The sequence below is a fragment of the Protopterus annectens genome, chromosome 4.part0 (genome assembly GCF_019279795.1).
Source record: "Protopterus annectens isolate FY-2018-M chromosome 4.part0, PAN1.0, whole genome shotgun sequence".
Lineage (NCBI taxonomy): Eukaryota > Metazoa > Chordata > Ceratodontiformes > Protopteridae > Protopterus > Protopterus annectens.
In genome coordinates, this window is record NC_056733.1 from 1,592,695,443 (window position 1) to 1,592,723,151 (window position 27,709).

At 41.9% G+C, this 27,709-nt stretch overlaps 1 protein-coding gene across 1 annotated transcript in view; it reads right to left on the reverse strand.

The window, feature by feature from the left end:
- SIMC1 (SUMO interacting motifs containing 1) overlaps positions 1 to 27,709 on the reverse strand; it is a 1,791,957-nt gene that overhangs the window by 161,956 nt on the left and 1,602,292 nt on the right. Inside the window, exon 7 of the mRNA XM_044069369.1 lies at positions 761 to 917. Within this exon, the coding sequence (XP_043925304.1) occupies positions 761 to 917 (157 nt within the window). The remainder of the gene's footprint in view (positions 1 to 760; positions 918 to 27,709) is intronic.

A 27,709-nucleotide genomic window follows, 5' to 3' on the forward strand; every position in this document is an offset into this window, starting at 1 on the left:
CAATACCCGGTAATCAATTTAAATATGCCTGCGCCCTGCTCAGATTTAAAGTGACTTGTATGCATTGCTATAGAATAATATTCCCACTTGAAGGGTGACTTTTTGAAAAAAACAAAATATGTAAAACTAGTGATTAAGTTACATTTCTTTCTTTGCAATGTCTTAAATATCTGGCTATATGTTAATCATTGTGATTTACAAAAAGTAAAAACATATGTTAAGCGTAACATGTACAGTGCAAGCTTGCCTATGTTTCCCCTGTAAAAAGAACTTAAGTGGTAAATCAGAATGACTCATCTATCATAATGAAGAATACAAATGTCTGTGGCTGGGAAAGACTGGGCCATTGATTACATCTGCATTATACAATGGACTGAAAATCGGAAACCACCATCCAGCACTAAGCAAACAATTACTTTTTCATTTTTCCTAGCAATTACTGACATGGAATGTTTCTTAGTCCACAAGAACACAAGAAATAAAAAAAAAAGAAGGAGGCAGAAGTAAAAGACTATAGATAAGGCAGTATAACTGAATTTTCACTCAATCAAAATTACTGTTTGCTTTCTCATTTGTAGACTAGGTATAACAATTTCCCTTTATATGTCACAAGCACACTGATTCAGCATACAAACAGCAGTTTACAAACATAAGATAAATGGATATATAGACAATTTTACACTACAAGTCGTAACACAGTTCAGGAAAGCCTAATGACTAGAATGACTGCCCGTTTTCACTTACAACAAAAAGTACTTACCTGTGTTTCTAAATAAAGTGTGCTGTTTTGTAGGAAATGTAGAATCTTGGCTAAAGACATAGGCAAATTCCTGCGGTCAACACAGCTATGGTAGAAGAGGATTTCTATGACTTTATAGCGAAGGAGGTGGCTTTCCATACTGTTAAAAAGGATTTCCCTGAAAAGGTAATTTATTTGCAGTTTATTTATTTAGCTTTTTAACAACATAATTAGTTTTAATACAAAAATATAGAGTAGTGTTAAATCTAATGCATTAAGTAAGGAATCACCAATTCAAACAGAGGCTGTCTTCAAGAACCATTTACTTACCTACTGATTTTTTAAACTAGCTATGTTCATCTGACCATAGGCAGCTTTCTGAACAGACTAAGAGGGATGCAGTCCATTAATAATATGCATTTAAAATATAAATATAGCAACATGAATTAGTAGAAGAAAAGCAGATGTATACAAGCAGTCAGCAGACAGTAACACAATGACTGAACAGCTGAGTACACCATGAATGTGCTGAACAAAACTGAAACTGCATAATTCTGGCAGAAGTGGTTCTTGAATTGGTAGGGTAGATACACTCTGCTTTCCTATTTAATTTTTTCTGTCGTTTTAAAAAGTGGTAGATTTAAAAAGAAGGCAGCCTGCTGCATGTGTGTTTGAATTTATTTTTAAATAAATTACTTTACTTTTTATTCAACTTATTTACCACTGTTATTTAAGCAAACATATTTACAACAGTTCTGTATTTCAAACACATTACACACATTTTCAATTTTGGTAATGGCTGCATTACTCTTGCCCCTACAATTGTTATTACATTCTTTTGGTCCTTCTTTTCTTTTATTAGTTCTGGCCCAGCAACCTGTGCCCCAGCCACATTGGGTCTACCAGCTTTCTCCCTCCCCGCCCCCGAACTGTACTGGCATTGCTGGGCTAGTCTAAGAACCTTGGGCAACTGGGGACTTGTCACGTATTTGCATCTGTTTGTGGGGGGGGGGTCTATGACCTGCCCATTCACTCCCATAGACCTAATTATATTACTGAAGGGTGGGTGTGCAATGAAAACATGTGGTGTATCCCCCCACCTCCACAGCATCTAAGCTGTGGAGCCCCTCTTTCTTGAAATGCCTATTAGTGTGCCATCTAGAGCCTCCATTAGGTATTGACACAGGACATGCCTAGGGGACACCACCCACCCCATGATGGTAATGCCTATCCCCTCCCTGCCTCTCCATCAGTCGTCCAAGCAGCTAATTGAATTTGGTTCTTCTGCATTGTAGTCAAAGCTTTATCCCTCTACCCCACCAGAGTGTTATTACTTTCACTGCAATGACATAGCTCTATATTTCCAAGGGCATGCTACTATCCATTTAACTGATGTTATTATGTAGAGGAGTCACATTACAATTAAATATAACTTCTTTATTCTCAGGTCATCATTTTTCATCCAGGATAAAGGATGGGTGTATCATTTTATCAATCAAATCACTTATAACTACTTCATTTTTAGAATCTAAAATTATCCTTGTATGCCCATACCTTTAATACCAATTTATACCATTCCATATTCCAGTTCAATAATCTCCTTTTCAATACTGCTATACTACATTCCTTACTTATAATATTGTCTTTCTTAGCATCTCTTCCAAAACCTTCCACCATGTCTGTTACATTACTTACAGCATTGCTGTTCTGAAACTCTACCAATCCCTCCACTAGCCACTATTCCTCTTAAAGGAGAACGCTTCTCCACCCATCTACCTTTTTCATTCACTATATCATATACATTGGTGCCAATCTAGTAAATTCCTTTTTTTATGTATTTAGGGTTCAGCCAATAAAGCATCTTAATACAACACATTTCCTAATTTCTTGTGTACTCATACCACTGCATTCTGCAGCAGTCAGTGGCACATCCCTACTTTGACCAAAACCTCACGTTGGACATCCATCTGAATATCATCTTTCTTCAATCATATATTTGTTTAATAACTTCAATGTCATTATTTCTTTTAGTCAATAAAACACACATGGCATGAATGGCACACTCATTTCACAAGACACTTTCATATCCTTACAGCAGTGTACAACTTGTCTGTCCTCTCTAGCTTAATCTATTTTACATTCATTAGTGGTCTGTATAATGCCCCAACTTTGATCCTATCGTCACCTCAGCCAACTATCAAAATAACCAACAAGGAATGAGGAAACTTTACAGGTTCATAGGATGATACTAGGCTATTGGCCTGGAGGCCCTTATAAGCTTAGCCAAGAATTTTGCTCATGTTCCCACAAAGTCAACACCTGTTTAATCACACACAGTTCTCAGCCAACAGCTATAACTTTTCAGTCAATAAAGCAGAATTGGCATGACTGATACCATAAAGCTTATAAGCAAAGAGATGTCTAGATCTAGGGATATCATTGTCCCCCTTTGCTTAGCCCGTGTTAGGCCAGTCATTGAATATAATGCTTCCTTTGGCATGTGTCTATCCAAACATGCGTCAACTGTAATGCTCACAGAGATACCTTACTAAAAGGATACAAGGCCTAAACAACATGTCCTACATGGATGGACTCAAAGCACTGTCACTATACTCTGTACCCTACAGACTTCTAAGAGGTGACCTGTGTCTGGCATACAAGGCATCCTCCATCCAATTAGATGGATTTACTGCACATCAGCAAGTCAAATGGCATAAAAAATACTCAGTCTAGGGATCTAAACCTCTTCTGCAAGATCGACAAAACTGTTTGGAGTGACACGTACTGTATTTCTCGCAGTGCATAAACTGCTGACTCCCCATTCACGTAAAACAAAGTTCATCTCTGTCCATATTCAACTGCAGCTTAGATCTATGGGTGGGAAACAGAAAAATGAACCCAGGACTGCTCCCAGTACTACTAATGGAAAACGGCAGCTCCTAAATGCTTTATCCCATGCAAGGATCCCCTCAAATTATCTATGATATGATTCCAGTTATTCTCATTAGGGGTAATATGTAATTATCAACCATGCAGTGGGTAAGACCAATCCATAGCCAAATGGGATAGGTTATTTTGAGCACAAAAAGGGAAACTGATAAGGCATAAATTGGCCTGCAATGGCAGCTAGCCTAGTACTTATGAGAGTGAATTACCTCAGAACTTGCCTGCCACAAACCAAAACACTGAAGCAGAAGTGCAGGCAACCATTTACATATGTACATGCCCAAAGAGAAGTAAAAATAAGGAAGAGGTCCATCTCAGCCAAGAAAGGCAAAATGAGCCCAGAGTGGAAAAAGAGGGTGAGATGTAATATTGCAATAGTGATCATATGTCTTCCAAAATCACTGTTGCAGTGTTACTAACATATAGGATAATAGTAAAGCTGATAAGAAATAGGAAAAAGGACGGGAGTCCAAGATGGTTGCACACTGAGTAACAGCTTGTTTCTAGCTCTCCCAGTGTGAAAACAGAAACGTAGCAGAGAAGGCCAGTACACTTGTATTTATGGGTGAATTTCAGTAACTGGCTAGTAAGTACACTGCCTGGATGCCAGGAATAATGAAATACAGAAGACCTGGAAAAAAAAGCTACAAAAAGTGAGGAAGAAACACTGACTAGGGAGAGTTCTGCAGCTGTTACCATAATGCAACTGTCAGACATGATCTCCAATAACCTACAGGATGATATAAGACAACTACATACAGACCTGGTTAAAATGAACAAAACATTGATAGAGTATATCAACACAAACAAGAAAAGGCTGGAACAAATGGAAGAAGCGTTAAGCAGATATTCAGATGAGATGATAAAGCTGCAAAAATCAGAGGTCAAAATGAAGAAAAGGCTGGCTGAATATGAGACTGCTCAGGAAGAGATGTTTAAAAAAATAATATAATTAGAGGACAGAGCACGAAGGGGAAAACTTGAGATTTTCAGCTATACCAAAGAAGCTGGAAGGAACAGATTGCATTAAATTTATGAAAGAACAAATATGCAACTGGACTGGTATTCCACAGCAATACTTGTTAGTTGAACGGGCACATCATGTGCATGCTCCAAATCTAGCTATAAGAAAGCTACCTAGACCTTTAATAGTAAAGATGCAATCCTACCAGCACAAAGAGTTGATGTTGTCAAAACTATGGCAGAAGGACAAAATACTAAAAGTGGGAGACAGCAGAGTGTTTGTGGAGAATAATTATTCACTGTACACCAGGCACAAGAAAAGTAAATTCATTCCTCTAGTCAGAGAATGTCGAGATGCAAGTGTAAGATTCAAACTGCTTAATCCAGGAGATTCGGCTTCTAGTTCCTCTGGTAATAAAGACCACAGAGAGACTGCACTTGTGAAACCTTTTCCAGTATTTCAATGGAAAATGTTGGAGAGAAGGAAGGGGACATGAGAGCTGACTAGAAGAATCAAGAGTGCATTGGAAGTGAAGCAGATACAGGATTTGGGTGATGGAGAAGAGTAACAAAATCAATAACTTAACGTGGGATTACAATGCAATAATTATATTTGTGAAATATGACAGCACAAGAAAATCGGGAAATATTGGACTTCTTTAAAATTTGTTTGCTGGGTGGGGGACTCAAATATATGCCCTACTTCATGTCATTATTAATGTTCAGAAAAGTGATTTGGGGAGGAGAAGAGAGGGGAGTACGCTAACTGTAAGTAAATAAAACACTTTCTTTACTTAATAGTACTGTATCTGAGTTGCATGGTTTTCTTTGCATGCTATTTTTGGGTATAATGGGGATTGTATACAGGTGTTTTTCTCTCCACTTTTCTTTTTCTTCTTATGCAGTTTTGAGAAACATAGGCAATGTAATGATAAAAAAGGAAAAGGGAGCCAGGTTAAGGAGGCATGACAGAGTTCAAATTAATGTGCTTTTTTCACTCTTGCATGGGGAAATGACTGATTAAGGACCTTTGTTTTAAAACAGAAAGCAAATAAATGAAAAAGAATATTGATTATTATAAGGCTTTTTTTTCTAGCACTTGCAAATATGCATACTAAGTAGCATTTCTGCAGCTGGTCTTCATGCCTCCATGGAGACAATCTGATAAAGAGAAACGGGAGACAGTCTGGTGGAAGGTGATTGGCTGAGGGAAAACAAGAAAAAAGAATAGAGAAATTGACTAGGACACAATGTTCCCAGAAAACAATCAGGGGTTTTCCCAGGTGCGACAGCTTTAAAGATAATACAAAACCAGTTAGACTTGAAGTAAAGTTCTCTCCGTTTTTTTAAATGCAATGGGGATACTAATATAAACAGGTGCTTTTGTTTTGTTTTTTTATCTTGCTCACCCTTCTCTCTTTTTCTTTGTTCAGTTTTGAGACATGTAGGCATTGCAATGAAATAAATGAGGAGGGGAGGAGATGGGGAGAGTGGAAGGGTCTGTTTAAGACAGTATGACAAAATAAAAATCAGTGTGCTTTTTCCCATGCTTGCATAGGGAAATGACTGGGTCTTAGAAAAAGGAAACTCCTCTAATGAGGAGGCTGCCTTTCCTCTGAATCAGAGTTTATGGTCTGAGAGTCAAAAAAAGAAAACACCTTGGCTGTGTCTAAGCCAAAATCCTCTGATGTATTTTACTCAAGAATGATTTCTGTTAGCCAGGATAGAAAGTCTGCAATAAACTCTGACTAAGGTAAAAAAACATCCTTATGAACAGAAAAATTACTTTGGATGATCAATGTTTAACCTTTAGTTTCTTTTTTCTAAGGACCAAGGAAGACCAAGAAGAGGAAAGCACAGCATCTAAAGTAATAGGTTTCTTTCCCCTGCCACCTCAAGAGGACCCTCCCAAGGTATCTCCAACACCTAAAATGGATGGTTCTCCCATGCCCACATAAACACAAGAAACTGTTTTTTGCACAAACTGAATATTGCATTCTAAATTCCGAACTACAGTCTCTATCTCGACCTCTCCACCAAAACCTGGGTTTGTCCTCCCCTACCAATGGAATCATCACAAAGCCAAGGAAACTGTTTTTTGCACAAACTAAATACTGCGTTTTAAATATTCAAACTACAGTGTAGGTTTCTTGCTAATAGTTTTCTCTGCTATCTGCCTATCAGTGGCGTGCACATAAACCCGGTCACTACCTTCCAACCCCCCTCCCCTCATCATAGACCTCCATGAACTACTTTCTATTGTTTCCCCCTTAATAAACTTGGATGCGAACAAACAAGCAGCAATACTAGTATTATATTTAGGTTTAGCAAGTACAGTTAACTGTGTGAAATGGGCAAATCTATAATCACAACCAAACCATTTGTATCTAATACTGACAGGTTAGTGCCTTTAACATTTCAAACTGTGCACTAGTTTCTATCTTCTGATACTGACCTACATCTCTCAGGGATGGCTGATTGTTTTTTTCCGTAGCTCCCACTACCTGGACTGCTCTTCAGACTCCATTCGCCCTCATTCTGCTCAGGCTCACTTCGCTCCCCTACCCTAACTTCACTCCCACCCCCACATCAATTAGGTTTATACTTTTCAAACCCTATCTGCCTATCAACAACCAATCTGAACCCAGTTTTCAACTAATTAGATCAAATCACTAAACCTACTAAAAAACCCTACCCTTCAGTTACTAGTACTAAAATTCAAACATCTCCACCCCTTCTGCAAGTTCATAATCCCTTTTACCTACACAAAACACTACTCATATATTTAATCACCCACCAACCCTATTATACCCATTTAACCCTACACTCTAAAATATTAAAGTACTCTAATAAAATGCTTCACCTTGATAAGAAACACTTACACCTAACAGCCCTACACATCGCCACTAGCTCATTGTTATTAATCGTATACTCACTCATGTTATACTCTACTACAATCCAATAATCCCCCTCCCTAGCAAACCTCTTCATTATCCCACCTAAATAGTACATTAAACTATATTATAGCTCTGACCTTATTCTATACTACACACTCAGATTACCATGCAAATAAATTCCATCTTCTAGCAACCACATCCCAAACCTATCAACCCTCCCTACTAAACTACAAAACAAGCTTGCCAAACTCCTTTTACACATTAATTAAACTGCTCCGGGGACATGCACCCTAATCCTGGTCCCATTCCTATACATAGTATGTTAAGCAGCTCTGCCACGTTCAACCCTGAACTATTACACCAGAGAAACAATTCATCCCTTCTCCCCCCCAGTATGAATGTAAGAAGTACTGTAAATAAAGTTCATGATCTGCATGCCCTACTGTCCCTCTATTCTTCTGATATTGTATTATTAAGAGACATGGATAAAACCAGACAACAACAAAATTGTAACTTCCGGATATCATATTCTATGTAAAGACAGGAAAACCAGAAGGGGTGGGGGAGTAGCAATCTTATTTAAAGATTACCTAATACTTGGCTGTTTAGAATTAAGCATCCCTGACTTTGAAAATGCAGAACTAATCTTTGCCAAATTAAAAATTAACCCCAAAAAACACATTAACACCAAAAGTGGTTATATCCCACCACGTAACAATATTCCCACACTAGAAAACATACTACACTGGATCTCTAACTCCCTCCTACAGGAAACAGTCATGATAGATGACTAACACTGACTGGCTCAACTGCTCCAAGTCAAAATCCAACATCCCATGTTAACCTTCATGAGTTCACCCAGCTCACCACATCTCCTACAAGAACTGACAAATCTTTCAAATTACAGTCTATCCTCGACTGGATCTTGGATAACAACCCCACCCACTCATCTCAATCAGACTGTCTTTTTGACAGCCGTAGTGGCCATCAGCCAACCTTTCTTCTAAGAACCTGCACTCACCAAACCAACCAAACCACCTACTGCTTCATTATAAATAAAAAAGTGTCAACCCAAAAAGGTTCATCTCCGCTTTAAAAAGCTGCAACTGGGAACTTGTCAAACAGCTACCTCTAGATGACGTTATTAACTTCAACACCGCTTTCTTAGATATACTGAACTTCCATGTACCCCCTAGGACTATTAGAGTTGAAGCTAACTATGCACCCTGGCTAAGTGAAGAATATAGATCTTTAGTCAAGACTAGACATAAAATTTGGGAACAGTATCACGAAAACAAAACCCAAACCACAAGATAAACATTCTTAGAACTGTGAAACACAGCAAAAAAAAAAACTAGGAAAATTTTGACAAAATCGAGTACTACCACAAGAAATCCAGACACCACAACAACCCTCAAAAGTTCTGGGATGCAGTTAATATACTTCTGCCAGGCAAATCCGCCACTCCACCATCAACCAACTCTGATAATATAGCAACCCAATTCAACAAATACTTTACAGAAACTATCCAAGCCCTTGCAAAATCTCAAAGCACCCCAAACAACTCTGTCACCTTCATACCCCAGCACAGCACCAACTCCCAAAAGAGCACTAACCACTTTTCTTTTCAACCAGTATCTGTTGATACCATAAAAAAACTACTTAAAAACTGAAACCAATCACTCTAGCTGCAGACAGCCTCCCAGCTGACTTTCTGCAAATCTCAGCTGAAGCAACAACATACAAAGTAGCCATACTTGTAAACAGGTCAATATCAGACAGCCTGGTACCTGCTCTTTGGAAAATCTTCCGCATTCTACCTTTACACAAGGGTGGTAATTCCACTGAACTTACAAATTATCATCCAATTGCCATCCTGTCACCCTTAACTAAAATCCTAGACAGAGACATACATACCCAGTTCATGGACTACCTTCACACACAAACTATTATCAAATGCTCAACATGGTTTTCACCCTTCTCACAGCACTACTACTGCCCTAATGTCCTTTACTAACACAGTGAACCACTATATAAATAATGGACAATCTGTATCTGCTGTATTTTTGGACTTGTCCAAAGCCTTTACCATGGTTAATCACAATAAACTAATCAAGTTGTCTTCACCCTAAACCTTAGTAACTATTCTATCACCTGGTTCCAAAGCTACTTATTGGGATGACAGCAGACCATCCAATGGCAAAACCACTTTTCCTCTCTTCTCACAGTTGCCCTAGGGGTTCCACAAGGCTCCATCCTTGGGCCTCTTCCATTCTCTCTCTTCAAACAGCTCCACACCTCCACAATTCATGCTTCAGTGGTACAATATGCTGATGACCCTACTGTAATATGCGCAGCCTCCTACCTACAAGATCTGCACACCATAACATAAGATTTCTTTCCGTCTGTGAAAACATGGCTCACTAATTCCCAACTCATTCTTAATCCCAATAAAACAAAGCTCATTCTCTTCCACCCAACAAGATCCCCCTCATCTTCCCTGTCTTTCAGTATCTTATCCAAAAATAAAACTATCATTCCAGTAACTCACAATAAACTGCTAGGTGTGGAAATTGACAATAACTTGAAATATGACATTCGCATAGCTCAAACCATTAAAAAGGTCCAAAAGAAGCTAAGTCTTCTATACAGAAACAAGCAATTTCTAAGAAGAAACACAAAATCTACCATCGCTCACACACACCTTTTGTGAACTCTCCTACACGGCTCTCCAAATCTAACCAAGCTCTGCAAAATTGATCTAACCAAACTTGAATCTTGTTACAATAAAATCACTAAGTTTGCCACTGATACATTATACAGGACACATCACTATTCATCTCTTAAACAGCTAAAATGGCTAGAACATCCTCAACTACTACACTTTAGTCAATTAACCTTTGCCCACAAAATATTTCATTAACCAGACAAAACTTTTAGTTATGTACTTACCATAACTTCGGATGTATGGGATCCATCTCGCCTACATTCATAACTGATGGGTTCGGAGCCGATCCATCGGCTCCGACTCGGCCAACTAGTATACTAGAACGAAGTCTCTTATTGGCTGGGCTACCCTCTATCCCAGGATGCACCACACCTGCTTCCCCAGATCTTGTTTGTTCACTTTCATACTTACATGCAAACACAGAAAAATACCAGTTACTCCAACCAACTAAAGTTCTTCAAGAGAAGATCTCCAAATGGAGCAACATTTCCTCTAAATCCGAATGGAAGGGGGAAAGGAGGGTGGGTATGAATGAATGTAGGTGAGATGGATCCCATACATCCGAAGTTATGGTAAGTACATAACTAAAAGATGTAATGGGATCCTATCTCGCCTACATTCATAACTGATGGGACAGCGTCCCTAGCACCTAAATCCCGGGTGGCTCATTGGAAAACACTCCTGAGAACTGTGGAACCAAAGGAAGCCCTGCCTCGAGAAGCCACATCTATTTTGTAATGAGAAATGAAAGTGTGCGGAGAAGTCCAGGTAGCCGCAGCACAAATATCATCTATTGATAATTTGGAGTGGAATGCTACAGAAGTAGCCATTGCCCTGGTAGAATGAGCCATGACTGGAAAGGGAAGCTCTTTGTCAGCCTGCGAATAAATGAAACAGATGCAATCTTTAATCCATTTGGCTATGGAGGTTTTAGCCACTGGTTGACCCAACCTGTTTACTGCAAAGGACACAAACAGTTGATATGACTTCCGCGTCTGAGTAGTCCTGTTCAAATAAAAACGCAGTTGTCTATGGACATCCAACTGATGAAAGATATATTCTGCGTTATTGGAGAATTTGGGAAAAAATACAGGGAGCTCTAGGGACTGTTGAATGCAGAAAGAAGATGCTACCTTTGGTAAGAAGGAGGGATTTAATTTAAGGGACACTCTATCTTTGTGAAAAATCAAATAGGGAGGATTAGAACAAAGAGCCTGGAGCTCCGAAACCCGCTTGGCCGAAGTTATGGCCACTAAAAAAGCGGTCTTCCAAGACAGGAATTTCATATCACAGGTAGCTGCTGGTTCAAAGGGGCGGGCAGTTAAGGCAGCCAGGACCATATTTAGGTCCCAAGGGGGCACAGGATGAGATATCGGGGGACTAAGGAGCCACGCTCCTTTAAGGAAAGCCTTGCAAAGCTTGTTTGCCATTAATGAAGGTTCAAAAGAAACATGAAAATTAGAGATGGCCGCTAGCTGAACCTTAATCGTGGAAACTGAAGAGCCCAACTGAAAAAGAGAGGCCAGGAAATTTAAGACCTCCGTACTGGGGCAGTAAGAGGGTCTATACCTCGTCGCTGTGCCCAAAGGGCAAACCTCTTCCATTTGCTGGAATACAGTTTGATAGTGGAAGGTTTGTGAGAAGAGGACAAAATGTGGATAACCTCCAGAGAGAGGGAACTGTCCCTGACTAAGGATGGAAGTGGAGTAACCAAGCAGCCAACCTCAAGGACCTGAGAGATGGGTGAGACTGTCCTGACTGATGAGTCAACAGGTCTGGCACCGGGTCCAGAAACCATGGACCTTCCACCGCATACCTCCGAAGGAAGGGGAACCAAACCTGACGAGGCCAGTGCGGGTAATCAAAATCATGTCGCTCTCCAGGTAAATTGCCTTCTGTATCACCCTCGGCAGGAGGGGAACCGGAGGGAAGGCATAAAGGAGACCGGGGGGCCAAATGTGGGTTAGAGCATCCCTGGGAATCTGTCCCTGAGAGGGAGTCAGAGTGAAGAACTCTCTGCACTTCGCATTGTGGGGGCTGGCAAACAAATCGCAGCAAGGGAGACCCCAGTTGGCGAAGATTTTCGCAGCCACTCTTTGGTTGAGGGACCACTCGTGGGGTAACAGGATAGTCCTTGCTTAGTCTGTCCGCAATCACACTGGATTTCCCCGGGATGTGCGTTGCCATTAGGAAGCGGTTGGTAGCTACCGCCCAGTGCCAAAGTCTCATGGCTTCTCTGCACAGTGGGTATGACCTGGTCCCGCCTTGCTTGTTTATATACCAAACTACCGACATGTTGTCAGATAGGATAGCAATCAGACCTTGCGGGAGAGCGTGATGGAGAGCTTGTAGTACCAGTAACACCGCTCTCATTTCCAGGATATTGATGTGTAAATGCGCTTCCTGGGGTTGCCATGTGCCTTGGACAGACCTGTCCAGATAATGACCCCCCCCACCCTACCTGGGAGGCGTCCGTGGTCACAGTGGCAACGGGGGAATGAAGGATAAAAGGTCGCCCCTGGTCGAGATTGGATCGGAGGAGCCACCAACGTAGATCTCGGCTGCAACTTTCCGTAATCATAACCAAGTGGTTCAAGGGAAGTTCCTGATAGGACCATTGAACCGAAAGTAGCCATTGCAGCACTCGCATGTGCAGTCTGGCTAAGGGGACTAGGAGAATAGTGGATGCCATCGACCCCAATATCTGCAGAATCAGACTGGCCGGAGCTCTTGATAGGGAGAGGCAGGATCGAACTTGATTCTGCAAAACCTGAATCCTTGCTGCCGGTAAGAAGGCGCACATCCTTCTTGTGTCTAACTCTGCGCCTATAAAGGTAATACGCTGAGATGGCTGTAGCACAGATTTTTCCCAGTTGAAAGTGATTCCTAGGAAATGGCCCAAGCTGACTGTGGCCATGAGCGACTGAATTAGTAGATGCTTGGAGGTGGCAGTAAGGAGCCAGTTGTCTAGATATGGAAACACTTGGAATCCTAGACTTCTCAGGTGAGCAGTCACCACTGCCAGACACTTGGTGAACACCCTGGGGGCTGTGGTGAGACCAAAGGGCAGTGCTCGAAACTGGAAATGACTGTCTCCCAGGCGGAAGCATAAATGACTCCTGGACTCTTGACTTATCAGAATGTGATAGTAAGCATCCTTGAGATCTATGGAGCACATCCAGACATCCTTCTCCAATAGTGGGAGAATGGACTGAAGAGTGACCATTCGGAATTTGGACTTTTTCACAAAGCGATTCAATGAACTGAGGTCCAAAATGGGCCTGAAGTCCCCTGTCTTTTTTGGCACCAAAAATAGTCTTGAGTAAGTTCCTGATCCGATCTGATCGGCGGGGACAGGCTGGATGACTCCTTTTTCTAGCAGCTTTGAAACCTCTATTGCTGCTTGATCCCGCTGAATGGGTGGCACATCCGGGATTTCCCTGAAGGGAAGGGGGGGCTTGATGAAGGGAATGAGATAGCCTCCGGTAGTAATCCGGAGCACCCACTGGTCGCTGCTAATAGCTTCCCAAGCTTGTGGGTGTTCCGCAAAACAACTCCCGACTGGCTCCGGAGCTGCACAGTCGGGCACCAACTCAGGGACGGTGAGCGTAGGAGGAACCACAAAAGGAATCGCGGTCTCCAGAGTTACGGGGGCCTCTGCCACCTCTGGGACGGCGTCTTCCCGAATTCACCCCCCCCTGCCTCTAGAGGGGGGATCACTGGGTGGAGTAGGGAAAGACCTCTGAGTTTTCCTGAACCACATTTTCCCTCCTCTCTGGGCCTTGGGGTAAGGCCTAGAGGGAGCAGAAAAACGGGCCCCAACGGCAGTCAAGGTCTTGCCCTCCTGCTCGCACTGAGTCAGTGTGTCCTTCACCTTGGGTCCAAACAAAGAGGACCCATCAAAAGGGGCATCGGCGAAGGAAGACTTGAAGGCCTCCGCAAAGGAACACAAGCGTAACCAGGCGTGTCTCCTAAGGGCCACGCCTGTTCCTGCTCTACTGCCCCTCGGCCGCATACGAGATGAGCCTCATGGACGAGTTCACAATGGATGATAAGGTAGTCATCTGGCCAACAGTGTGGGCTAACGCCTCAGGTAGATTACCTGTGAGGGACTCACCTAGCTCTTTAAGGAGGTCCCTTTGGAGCCTAGTAAAATGACACAGGTAATTCAGCGACCATAAGGTAAAGGCCGCTGAAGAAAGGGCACGCCTGCACCTATCCATGCTCCTGGAATCCTTATTAGGAGGGTGGATAGACGCTTGAAGCCTCTGCCACGCCCTGCTGTGTGGCAGATGCCACCACCATCGCATCTACAGGAACTCCTTTCGTTAAAAATTCCTTTTGAGGGGGAGCTGAAAGGAATTTGCTGGGTCTTGCAGGCACCGGTTCCACAGAGTCAGGGTGTTCCCAAGCCCTTCGAGAAATTAAATCAAGTAACTCATCGAAGGGCGGAGACACCCAGGAGGCGGGAGGGCTGGGCCCCGAAGGCCTTGAGGAAGACTGACTCCTCAGCGGAAGGGGTTTTGGCCTGCCAATCTCCTCTCTGTCTCAGAATCTCAAGGATATCCGAGAAAGAGACATCATCCGAAGATGATTTTGGGGACCCCTCCGCATCATCGAGGTCAGTGTCAGATGTGACAGACTCATCTTGGGAGTCCACGTGCTTCCTCTTGCACAATTTCTTCCGTGGAGGCTCATCTGAAGCGGTTTCGGACGGACCCCCCGGAAGAAGGGAACCCCCCACGGGGGTATCCTCAGGCCCTGGGGCCCCACTGTCATGGGACTGCAGTACGCCAGAAGCACCAGTCTCTAGGTCTAGGGACGGTGAGATGGAAACCTGCTGAGCCGGCAAGGACATGGCCAGCGCGCTCCTCATGGCCTCAAAGGCAGGACCTCCAGACTCCATGGAGGTCACTGGCCGAGAGACCACGACGGCACTAGGAATCCCCGCAGCCGATGCTCCGAGGGGAAGACTAGGCACCGAGGCACCTAGCTCCAAGATGTTCCCCTCGGCCCCGGCTGAGGAAGTCCCGGTACCGAACCCCGAACCCGAGGACAGGGTAGGAACAATGGTCGGAACCGATAAACTCCGAAGGGGTCTCGGTTCCGACTGTACGGCTCCGCCTTGCTCCACCATCACCGACTCCAATGGCTCCGAGGAAGTTGGAGGAGGAATCAAAAGCTTTGAGGGGGGGATTGGCTCCAGGGCCGAATGGGCTGGAGCCGAGACCATTTTTGCGAAAACCGGAGACTGGAAAAGCCTCTGAATAACTCTATCCAAATCCGAATCAGATAATTTGGAGGATCTAGAGGAAATAGAAAGGGGCCGAGACGACTTCTCTCTCGGCTCAGACAAGGTAGGGGACCGGCTCCGAAAGGGCTCCAACACTATCGGCGCCGGATCCGACACAGTATGAATAAGGATCGGCGCCGAAGGAGCTTTCGGAGCCGAGAGGGAAGAGTCTGAGCTGCACACCTCCATCGGCTCCGAGACCAATGGAACCGAGGGAGGTGATTCGCCTCTCGATGCTCCAACCTGCGGCTCCGAAACTAATGGAGCCGAGGAAAGAGGCATCGAGGCAGACCCTTCGACCCTCGGCTCTGAAGTCAGTGGAGCCGAGGAAGAAGAAGTCGGCCTATGCTTCTTAGTAGTCGGCTCCGACGGACTGGTCGGAGCCGACGACCTTTTCTTTTTAGAAGCAGTAGCAGAAGATGAAGCCAAAGCTTCCTCAAAGGAGAGCTTAACAAGGCCCTTCAGGATTAATTTATTTTTGCGTTCTTGAAGAACCCTAGCGGAAAAGGCATGGCAGACACTACATGTCTCTTGCAAATGCTTTGGTCCTAAACAATAAACGCAAATGGCATGACTATCCGTGATAGACATTTTATAATTGCACTTAGTGCACTTTTTAAAACCAGATTTCTGCTCTTTAGACATTTTCACCAACAAACTAATGGAATAGTCTAACTGCCACACAAAAAGCAGTACTTCACCAAAAACTTTAAAGCGCGAGAATAGGGCGCGAGCCCTCTAACACAAGATTTACCTCACAAGAAGAAGGACAACAACAAAGGGAACACAACAACAGGCAAAAGCCCTCTAACTTAAACGGGCTTTACCCGAAGAAGAAAAAGGAATAAAACAGACAACATACTCACTCCACTAAGAAGGGCAAAGGCCCTCTAACTTAAATGGGCCTTGCCCGAAGTACCAACAGATACCAAAAATGCCAATAACACTCAAACAATACACTAAACTTAAAAATAGCTGTTAAAACAGCTGTTGATTGAATTTTATGAGGAAACCCCAGGTCAAAAGACCAGAAAAAAGAAGAAAATACACTTAGCTCCAGCCAAGTCGAGACCACGTCTAGCTTGATAAAGCGGCAAACGAGATCTGGGGAAGCAGGTGTGGTGCATCCTGGGATAGAGGGTAGCCCAGCCAATAAGAGACTTTGTTCTAGTATACTAGTTGGCCGAGTCGGAGATGATGGATCGGCTACGAACCCATCAGTTATGAATGTAGGCGAGATAGGATCCCATTACATCCCCTGCTTTCCAAAACCTCATACAACCATACACCACTTCTAGATCCTTCCATTCCAATAAAGTCCTTCTAAACACCACCAAAGCTAACAACTCAGCTGGTGAATCTCTCTTCTCAAATTTCATTCGTAAAATATGGAATAATCTGACAACCTCAATAACTTCCACCTGCTCTATACTACAATTTAAGAATATCCTAAAAACACTCTTAAGAGACTCCTGGCTCTGTTCTTGCAATTGTCCTGGATAGACCCTACTTCAGTCTCCAACTAAATACTGCTCAGAGAGTGTGATCTAACAATAATATTTGTCCTCAACTTTATGAAAACTAGTTATTTTTCTCATTTAAATTGTATATATTCATGTATATGTGATGTAAAACTTTTACTTCTTAAGAATTGTATTGTACGTCACTATGTAACTGTTGTTTCTGAATGCTTCTGTAATTCCTCACATGTTTGCCAACTTCTGCTATGTTGTATTTTCTTATAACTGGAGCTTTCCTCCCCGGGCCTCTGCTGAAAAAGGACCTGTGTCCAGTCGGACTTACCTGGTAAACAAATGTTAAATAAAATAAAATAAATAAAGTACAGTTATGTAAGAACGTACCATAAGAGCAGATGTCCCACTGATCACCGCTGCAATATTTCAATGTTTGTGGGTTATCCTGCTGAGGATAATCTGAATTCTGACTGCACTAGCAAAGCCAAAAAAACATTCCTGATACTCTGAACATCCAGTGTATGACCTCTGCCTGCAATTGTAGGGGGGCACATAAGCAGATGTATGACCACAGTATCCAGACACTATCTAGCTCTAGCACAAACCTGGAGAGGGTCTGAGTAAAAAGAGCATAAACATGCCCATGTAAGAGGATGGGAAAGAAACTGTCCATGAAACAGGAAAGAAGGGGAAAGGAGGGAGGGAAGCAATACTGCAACAGTGGTCTGTAGGACATAGTATAGTTCTGTAAGTAGAAGGTGTTCGAATGATCACTGCTGCAGTAGCCTTAGCTATATGGGGTCATATCCTACCAAGGATTTATCAACCAGACAGCTTCCAAAACTTCAGGGCACCTTCTACATACCCAAACTGTGAAATAGCTTAAGCACAGCTGACTAAAAGGCAAGTATGAGAGTAAAGCCTTTGAGGAATTTCTTGCTAGCACAGAGAGAGAGAGGGACTTATGTTAGGAACAACAAAACAAATGTCCACACCCTGGCAAAAAAAAAAACACTACTGCAGCAGTGATCATTCAAACATCTACTGGTATGGTAGGTTCAACTTATACAACTGTACTATGTTCATCATTTTGTTGATTATTACTGCAGTAGCCTTAGCTATATTGGTAGATTACCTTAGCTAACTACATTTAGGAGGGGGAGGGAAAAGAGTCCAGGAACCCTGGACAATGCCTACTAAAGTCTGATCTGGATCTAGAGAAAAAAATTGAACTTACAATGCTTTGTAAAAATATGTACAGAGAACCAAATACCAGCTTCTAGAATACTTCTAGAATCCAACCCCTTCCAAAAAACATAGATGAAGCCAAGGCTCTGGTATGGTAAGTATAACAAAAGTACTAGCCTTAGACAACCATTTGGAAATAGTTTGTTTTGACACAGGTTGTCCCCTCTTATTAACTTCACAAGAAATGAACAACTGATCCAAATATCTGAAAGATATAGTTCTGTCAAGATAGTACCAGAGTTGTCTGTGAACATCCAAGGCATGGATTATCCTCTCTCCCTCACTTTTAGGTTCAAGAAAGAAAACTGGGAGAGGGATAGTTTAGCTTTACTCATTACATCCAAGTGATGCCTCCAGGTGCATCTGCAGTTAGCTCCTACTGACGCCTCGAGATGTCAAACACTGCTTGTTCATATTTGCATCATTAATTCCAAAACCATGCTATGTACAAGGTTTTAAAATATTTCATCTTAAAGCTTACACAATGGCAAACTCAACTGCAAATATCTGACCTATTGTCTATTGCAGGTAAATAGATATTAACTGCTGTTTTTATGATTTTAATTTATATAGATATAATTTTTACATTTTTCTAAATATCTCAACAACCAAGTAACACAGACAGAACTCCTTAGCCTCATATGAAAGCTCTCAGCTAGATGAATAAAAATGCTACCAATAGTATGTGTGCAACTTGATTGCGGAGCTATTGAGTTGTCTACAAAATATTACAAATGTAACAGTAAACATGTTTACTATGACTTATAAAATTCAGTTTAAGACCTAGAACCTAAAGAATGCTACCACTATAAAATAGTTTTTGCTGAAGAGTTTGCCATTCATAGGTAGGTACTAGGCTATTGGCCCTAGGGCCTATATATGCCTAGCCAAAAATGTACCCTGGCTTTCGCCACCCAAGAAAATTATTTTCCTGTGCCCGTCGAGCAGAGCCACAGAGTGATCCCCGGGGTGAATTTCCTATCTCCCATCCAATCATCAAGATTTTTCTTGAAGAGTGCTATATCCTTCATAACCCCTATGGTTCCAGAGATATGAAAATTTGTTTGAAATGTGCAAACATAATTTGATTCTGTTAAAAGGCTTAAGCTCTGCCCACTGGAAGTTATGGTGCAAACTTCCTGAGCTCTACTGGAGTGAATGAATGAATTAAAGTAAACTTGGATACTACTTTAGGCATTAAAAATGATTAGTTCTCAAAGCAACCTTGTCCCTATGGAAAATGAGAGACAGATGGCTCACCATAAGAGCTTGTAAATCAGATATTATTCTTGCAAAGGTCAGAGCAATCAGTAAAATTGCCTTCCATGTTAAAAATGTCAAGACAGCCAAATTAGCTAGTACAAATGGAGAAAGTGTTTACATCTCTAATTAAGGAGTGGCCACAGTTTTTCTTGCAGGCCTCTTATGCAAAACTCTTTCAAGAACACTTTGACACGACACTACATTGAAAGAGGAAGATCCATGGGCAGACATGCTGAAATAGCTGATAAATGAAGTCTGGAAGAGGAACAAGAAAGGCCATAGCATAGCAAGTCACATAAACATTGTAAAACCAGACAGCAACAAGCCCTGAATGGGTGTTAGTTATGCTGTTGGCACCAACTAGAAAACCCTTTCCATTTACTAATATATAATTTTCTAGTAGAAGACTTTCTTGCCTCGATTAGTACCTGCTGCACATCCTCAGTAAACAGGTGCCTAAAACAAATTAAGATCCTATCATCCAGGCAATCAGTTGAAGACAACTGATGTTAGGGTGTATCATACACCCCTGTTCTTGTGTAAGTAGATCCAGTCTGTGAGGAAGCTTGGCTGTGATAATTGTCCCTGGCCATTTCCAAAAGAAGGGGCAAGAAGGGAGTCACTACAATGATCTTGAGAGATTCCTTCTGAATCTTCAGAAGTATCCTGGATATTAGTGGAATGGGTAGAAAAGCATACAAGAGAATTCTTGTTGAAGGAAGAAAAGGGCACCCGTTTTCCAGGCCTTCTTGCATGGAGTCCTGGAACAGAATCTTGCCAGCTGACTGTTCAGAGAGGAGGCAATAATGTCTAACTCAAGGAACTCCTCACAGATGGATCAAATCTTGGAAGATCCCCTGATCTACTTTCCATTTGTGAGAGTCTGCCTTGGTTTTTCTCAGCTTATCTGCAAAGGGGGGTACAAATAGGTTTCCCCTTGCTGGTTGATGCATTACATGACTTTGGCTTTGCCTGTAACCACTTGAAGACATCCCCAGGACCAAAGATGATTCAGAGAGTTGAGTGCCTTGATCAGGGCAAGCATATCCTTGATAATTATGTGCTTGTGTCCGTCATTGGTATCCCACATCACCTACACTTGTATCATTCTTGAAACTACTCCCCAAACAAAGTCTCAACTGTCTGTGGTGTCTGACTGCTTTGAAGCAAGGAGAAGGAGAGACCTGGAATTAAGGACAGCTGTTGTCTCCACCAAAAGATTTCTCTTCTGACAACCCCCAGCACTGGGATTTGAAAAGATAAAGGATGGTGATGTTGGGACCAAAGAGATTTTAGACATCACTGTATCCTTCACATGTGGAGTCTTGTCAGGGTATCATGAGAATCATAGATGCCATGAGACCACCAAATCCTTAGGTATTTCCTCGCAGTGACTGAAGTCCAAGTGTAAAACACTAGAAACAGCTCTAAATACATTTTCCTTGGAAGAAATGCTCTTTGAACTGAGTTGTCTAGCTGACATCCCAGGAACACAATCATGTGTGAAGTCAAGAAAGACTTTTGAATGTTCTCTTGGAATTCCAGCTTCTGTAAGAGATCTCTGACTCAAGAGAGACTTCTGACACTTTGAAAATGACTGCAAAGATAAGCAAGTCATCTAAATATGGGAAATACGGACATCCTATACCCTGTAATGAGCTGTAACCTTGTAATGAGCTGTAACTAGAACTAGATACTTTGTGAACACGCTTGGTGCAATGGATAGTCCAAAGGGTAAGACAGAGAACTGATAATGTGATCCAGACACACAAAACATTAAAAAAATGTCTGAAGTCTGGATGAACGGGGCAGTGATGATAAGCATCTTTTAAGTCTAGTGTTACCAGGAAACTTGAAAGAGGAAGAGCAGATAACAGGTTGTGAAGTGACATCATTCTGAATTTGGGCACTATCACAAAGAAGTTTAGGAAAGAAAGATCCAGTATTAGTCACCAGGCATTTTCTTTCTTTGGCACTGGGAATATCCTTGAATAAAAACTTTTCCCCACCTGGAAAGGAGGAACTTGTTATATCACTCCTTGGGACTGCATGTGATGAAGAACAGGTGTAAGCAAAAGAGTCTGATCTGGAAGATGATATACGCCCCTGGAAAGCAGGAATTTCCTCCCACTGCCATCTGTAACCCTAGTGAATGTTTCAGACAAAATGGGTTCTGAAAGTCAATCTGCTGCCAAAAATAAAAAGAGAGATTCAGACTTTCCAGAAGAAAACAAGGGGTCACAAAGTCTCAGTCAGACTCGTTGGACTGTCCTTAGTTTGGGGAGGTTCGAGACTTTTTTTTTGGAACCTCCTTGCCATTTCCTCTTAAACATCTGTTCACTTGAATTTTGTTGCGATTACTTGTTTTGTTTTTTGACAAAATTGGAAGAGGAGATAAAAAATCCCTTGGACACTTTGGAAAAGGAGGGATGAAAAATCTTAGGGATTCCCTGTATCAGCTTAACCCTTTCATCGCACTTTTTGATCACCAGCAGTGGGCCCAACCATTACACCTCTATCCAGGGGAGAATTTAAAATCTCATTTTTACCATTATCTGGGAGGGTCTGAGAATGCAGCCAAGTAAACCTCCTGGAAGAAGTATCAACACAGACATACACACCAAATAATGAGTAGTGAAGCAATAGAAGAAGCTAAGTTATTTAAAGTAGACTTTTCCTCACAAGAAGAAACTGCAGATAAAACATTCCTCATAGTTTCACAATTTGTAAAACAAGTTTTAACATACGAGTCTGACAATTCAAAATTCTGAAAATCAAAGTTGCAGAAATATACACTTTTTCCCATATGATCAATAATTTCCCAGCCTTATTAGATAGAAAGAGTAGGTTTGGAATTAACTTAGTGCTCAGCAGTAGAGGTATCAATTAAAGCTATAACTGCTGGGTCAGGTTTGGGAATTGTGTATAAAAATGTAAAAGACTGAGGAACTTTATATATCCTATTTGCCATTTTAGGGATAAGCTGGCAGAATACCAGGGAAAACTGCAGGCAGTAACATGCACATTCTCTACAGAAGACATAACAGGAGGAACTGGTTGGTGTAGATACTGGAAAATCGAGAAACCTCAGTGTTCTTCTACTGAAAACTCTGTCACACTCTGAAAATAAAAGAGAAACCCCTACAAGGAGAATCAGAAACTGAGCTCTCCTCTGAGTATGAATCAGAAAACCAGTGAAAATACGTACATGTCCCTGCATTTTCAAGTTCAGATTCCAAATCTTGAATGTTTTCATGAAGAGAGGAGTCCCTCCTCCTTTTACCAGAAACTACTTTACAAGAATCAACAGTCTGCATTAAACACTGTTCCAGACACAATAAAATACTCCTATCCAAAGAAATTTGAGTAGTAGATACATACTTGGTTTTCTGTTTCTTTTTCAGAGGAAAATGGGTCCAGCTGTGTTACTTATGGCAGCAGCTGCTTCCCCAGGGTTGGGCACAAAATTCTGACACAACAGGGAAACCCTCCTTGTTCCCTCTCCCAGACCTCACAACAGTGTCTCTCCCTTGCCCACTAAGGGGACTCAACAACTGCACAAATGTGGGTAATCCCTGTTCTATAGTAGCTGTAGGTGCTACAGCAGAGGGATCTGGGGTAAAAAATGAGAGGTACAACAAATGGCCACAGCAGGGCCACCCACCTGCTGCTGAGACAAACTGCTAGTCTACTATGATGACAAAGGCTGTTTGCTTAACTTTTTCTGGCTGGAAGAAGGACCGACTGTGGGACCAGTAGTCTGCTCAATGGTCAAGCTGAAAATGGTGCCTCTTTCCCAAGGAAAACAAGCAGCAATTACCGGTAAACACCACTAGCCCACAAAAGGTACTTTTTTGATTGAACAAATATAGTAAAAAACACTTTAAAACACGATGCCAGCCTCACAAAAGAAAAATAAACAATTTCTCCACAAAAAAATGTTTTCAGTAACTTTACACTACTTTGAAACTGACAGAAAAAACAAGTGCTCTGTTTAAAAGTACATTACAATCTCAGCAGAGTCCATTAAAACACAACATTCACAGCTTTAAAATAACTTTCCTGAACAGATAAGTAATAAAACATCAACAAAATTAAGAAAATGGAATTTTTTTTCTCCAAGGGGAAAGTACAGTTTTGTAAAAATCTTACCATAACAGTAGATGTCCTTTTCTTTGCTGTTACAGTATTCTTCACTGAAGGGATATCCTGCCAAGGATAGCCCAATGTCCGGCCTGTATACCAAAGCCTTTAGACTTTATAGGTGCCATACCTTTTTTACATGTATGCTCTCTGCGTAAGGCATAAAGGTGATGCACAAACACAAATACTCAGAACTAACTTGCTCCAGGAGAAACAAAACTCCCCCAAGAACAAATTAGAGCATGTATATCCATAAGAAAAAAGTTCAGAAGGAAATGGATGTGAGAGCCCCTCGGCCAGGAGGGCAACAAAAGACAGAGGCAAGAGTCATAACGGGGGGGGGGGGGCAAATTCTGCAACAGTAAAGAGGACATCTACTGTTAAGCTAAGATTTTACACAACAATACTATGTACTTCCATATCACTTTTACAGTATTCTTCACTGACGGAAGAGTACAAGAGCTAAGGAGAAGACTGGGAGGAGGAAGGCATAGAAGAACCCTCTACAAATCAATGCAGGATATCTCTGGTAAAACCTGCCCTGGGGTGGTAAGTTTGTAATGCTTAGTAAAAGTATGAACAGAGGACCAAGTAGCAGCTTCAAGAATGGAATCGCTGTTCAAACCCTTGAAAAAGTTACCAGAACAGCTCACTATCCAAGTACAATGAGCCTTTTGCAGACAACGAAAGACATTTGCAATGAAAGGAATAACAAAAATATATGGCTTTAGAGATCCAGGAGGAGGTAGTTTGCTTAGAAACAGCTAAACCCAAATTCCTGGGATGAAAAGAAATGAAACGTTGCTCTAATTTGTGAATAATCTTTTTTTTTATCCAAATAATATCTGAACTGTCTATGCAGGTCTAAGGTGTACAGAACCTTCTCACTGGAAGACTGCAGAGAAGGAAAAAAGGAAGTTAAATAGACTGATTAAGGGACAATTCATTAAACATCTTGGGGATAAAAGAAGGATTAGTATGAACAGACACCCTGCCTGTGTGAAAAATAAAAAAAGGAGGAATGTCCATAAGAGCCTGAAGCTCAGATGATCTCTTGGCAGAAGTAAGAGGCAACAGCAGAACAGTCTTCCAAGTACAAAGTTGCAAGGATGCTGAACTAGCAGATTGAAAAGGAGCCTGAGTAAATTTTTCAGGAACAAAACTGAGGTCTCAAGGAGGAGGAATAGGCTTTCTTGGGGCCTGATATGAAGCATGCCTTTAAGAAATTGCTTGACCTCAAATCAAGAGGCCAAAGGAGGGTTCAAGACTAGGCAAGCATAGATTGCTGACAGGTGAGCTTTAACTGAAGAATATGCCAAGGTAACATGGAGCAGATCACACAAATGAGAAAGAACCACAGGAACCCCTATTAAGATGGGGATCCTGATGGTGAGAGACACAAAACAGAAAATATTTTCCGTTAAGACACACATGATTTTCTGGTAATGGGTTTCCTTGGTTCTTGCAGAACCCAGAGCACATCCTCAGAAAACAGCTGCCTAAAAGAGATCAAAACCCTATCACTCACAGTGTCATCTGAAGACTAGAACAGGTGAAGATGGACAAGAGATCTCTTATCTTGTGTGAGAAGATCCACCTGGTGAAGTAACTTGTGGTGATTGCCCTTGGCCACATGAAAAAGAAGAGGGATCCAGTGTCATCTGGGCAAAAAGGGATTTACCAACAACATTCTGGGAGTCTTGCTTGATCTTGTGCAGACACCTTGGCAGGAGAGGAAAGACAGAGAAACATTACTTTCCAAGGAAAACACAGGGTACCCACTTTCCAAGTCAGAGGACTTGCTACTTTTGAACAGAATAGAGGAAGCTGTTTGTTCAGAGGGGTGGCAAATACATCTACTTGAGGAATACTCCACTGATGGATTATGTTCAGAAACACATACCTGTGAAACATCCATTTGTGAGTCTGTGTTTTGGACCTGCTCAGAGAGTCTGCCACTAGACTGTGCTCTGAAGGACTGTAAACTGCCTGATAACTGATGGCCAGATCCCAGGCCGGAAAACTAGTCTGCAAAGGAGATAAGACATTGTACCCCCTTGCTTGTTGATACACCACATCATGGTGGTATTGTCAGTGAAGATTTTCAAGGGACCAGAAAGAAAAAGGAAAAAAAAAGCCTGTACAGGCAGAAGCAAAACCCTCATCTATTTTACAATTATATGGTCTGCCCTCTGATGAAGAGGTCAAAGACCATGAACTTTCAGAAGGCCACAAGAAGCACCCCTCCCCAGGTCTGAGGCATCCATGAAGAGTTCTAGGGAAGGAAATGGAGCATGAAATGACAGTCCCAGACTGAGAGAAATTTGGTGAATCCACCACTGCAGCTTGTGCTTGAGACATAGAAGCAAAGGAACAGGGAACCCCAAGGGGTGGCAATGTTGAAGCCAAACTAATTTGAGGTACCACTAGCTTCCTCACATGGCGCCTGGCAAAAATAAGCATGGGAATGGTGAAAGCCATAAACCCCAGTATCCTGAGAAATTCTCTGGCCATGATAAAGGACAGAGTAATAAGACATTGGAAGAAGACTGTCCGAGACAAAACCTTGGGAGCCAGAAGAAAGGCCAGCATGAGAATGGTGTGAATCCTGCAACTGAGAAAAATATGATCCAGGGAGGGCATAAGCACTGACATCTTGAGATTGATGGTAAACCACAGACTATGTAAAAGACAAGTGGTAAAGTCAAGATCTTGCAGAAGTCTGGTGGGAGAAGGAGTCTGAATAAGCAGATCGTCTAGATAAGGGAGCATTTGTATCCCTCAAAGCCTGCAAAAATAATGACAGGAGCAAGGGATTTGGTGAATACCGCTGGGGCAGTAGAAAGGCCAAGGGGCAAAGCAGAGAACTGCAAATGAGAGGAAGAAACAGTGAAACATAAAAAGTTTCTGAACAGAGGGTGAATAGGCGTCCTTGAGATCTAGAAAGCCAAGAAAACCTGGAGAGGAAGAAGAGGAAACAAACACTTAAGAAATGAGAATGGTGTGAATCCTGCAACTGAGATAAATATGATCCTGGCAGGGCATAAGCACTGACTTCTTGAGATTGATGGTAAACCACAGACTATGTAAAAGACAAGTGGTAAAAAAGTTCATATCAAACTTGGCACCCTCTATAGGGCAAAATCTTTCCTAACCCACATTGGCAGGCTGGTCACTGCTCAGTCACATCTACTTTCTACACTTCTCTATGGCTTTCAGACATTCACAAATCTGTGCAAGTTTGACCTCAGTAACCTTGAATCTTGTTACAACAAAATTGCCACTAATCTCCCGTACAGGGCCCACCATTTCACTGGTCTCTCTCTCTAAGCTTAACTGGCTCGAACTCCCTAACCTGTTATCCCTCAATCAACTCACCATGGCACACAAAATAGTCCAACAACCCAATAATCTCCCTGGTCTTTCCAACCTAGTCCAACCTAGTGTTAATCTAAGATCCCTCAGATCATCAGATAAACTAATGCTACAAGTCACCCTCTCCCACAACCAATATGGTGACTCCCTCTGTCCTAACAAAATAGCCAAATTATGGAACACACTTCCTCAGCCCATCGCAAAAAACCCTAATTATTAGGAATTCAAAACCTCTTAAAACTCCACCTAGCTAATCATTGGCTCTGCTCCTGCCACTCTCCAGGCTAATTCTTCCAGGTTCACTAACTACTTTCATTTCCCTCCCTATCTTTTTCCATACTACTACTTGGTAATACTCTGCTGGATATAGATGCATTTGAACCTCTGTTAATCTCGCCATCCAATTACTACTGTGTGTCTCTCTGCTAATACCTCACTGTACATAACTTTTCATATATATATTAGTTTCACTGTTATTTGTACTCCTGTATTATAGAAATCCTCTCATTGTTAAGCTCATGATTACTACTGTGACTATTTGTAGTTGTATTTTTCTGGATTCTGGAATTTCTCAGGCTACTTGTTATTCTTACTTAGTATTGTCTTTGTATTACGAGCTTCTTATTTATAATCCTGTAT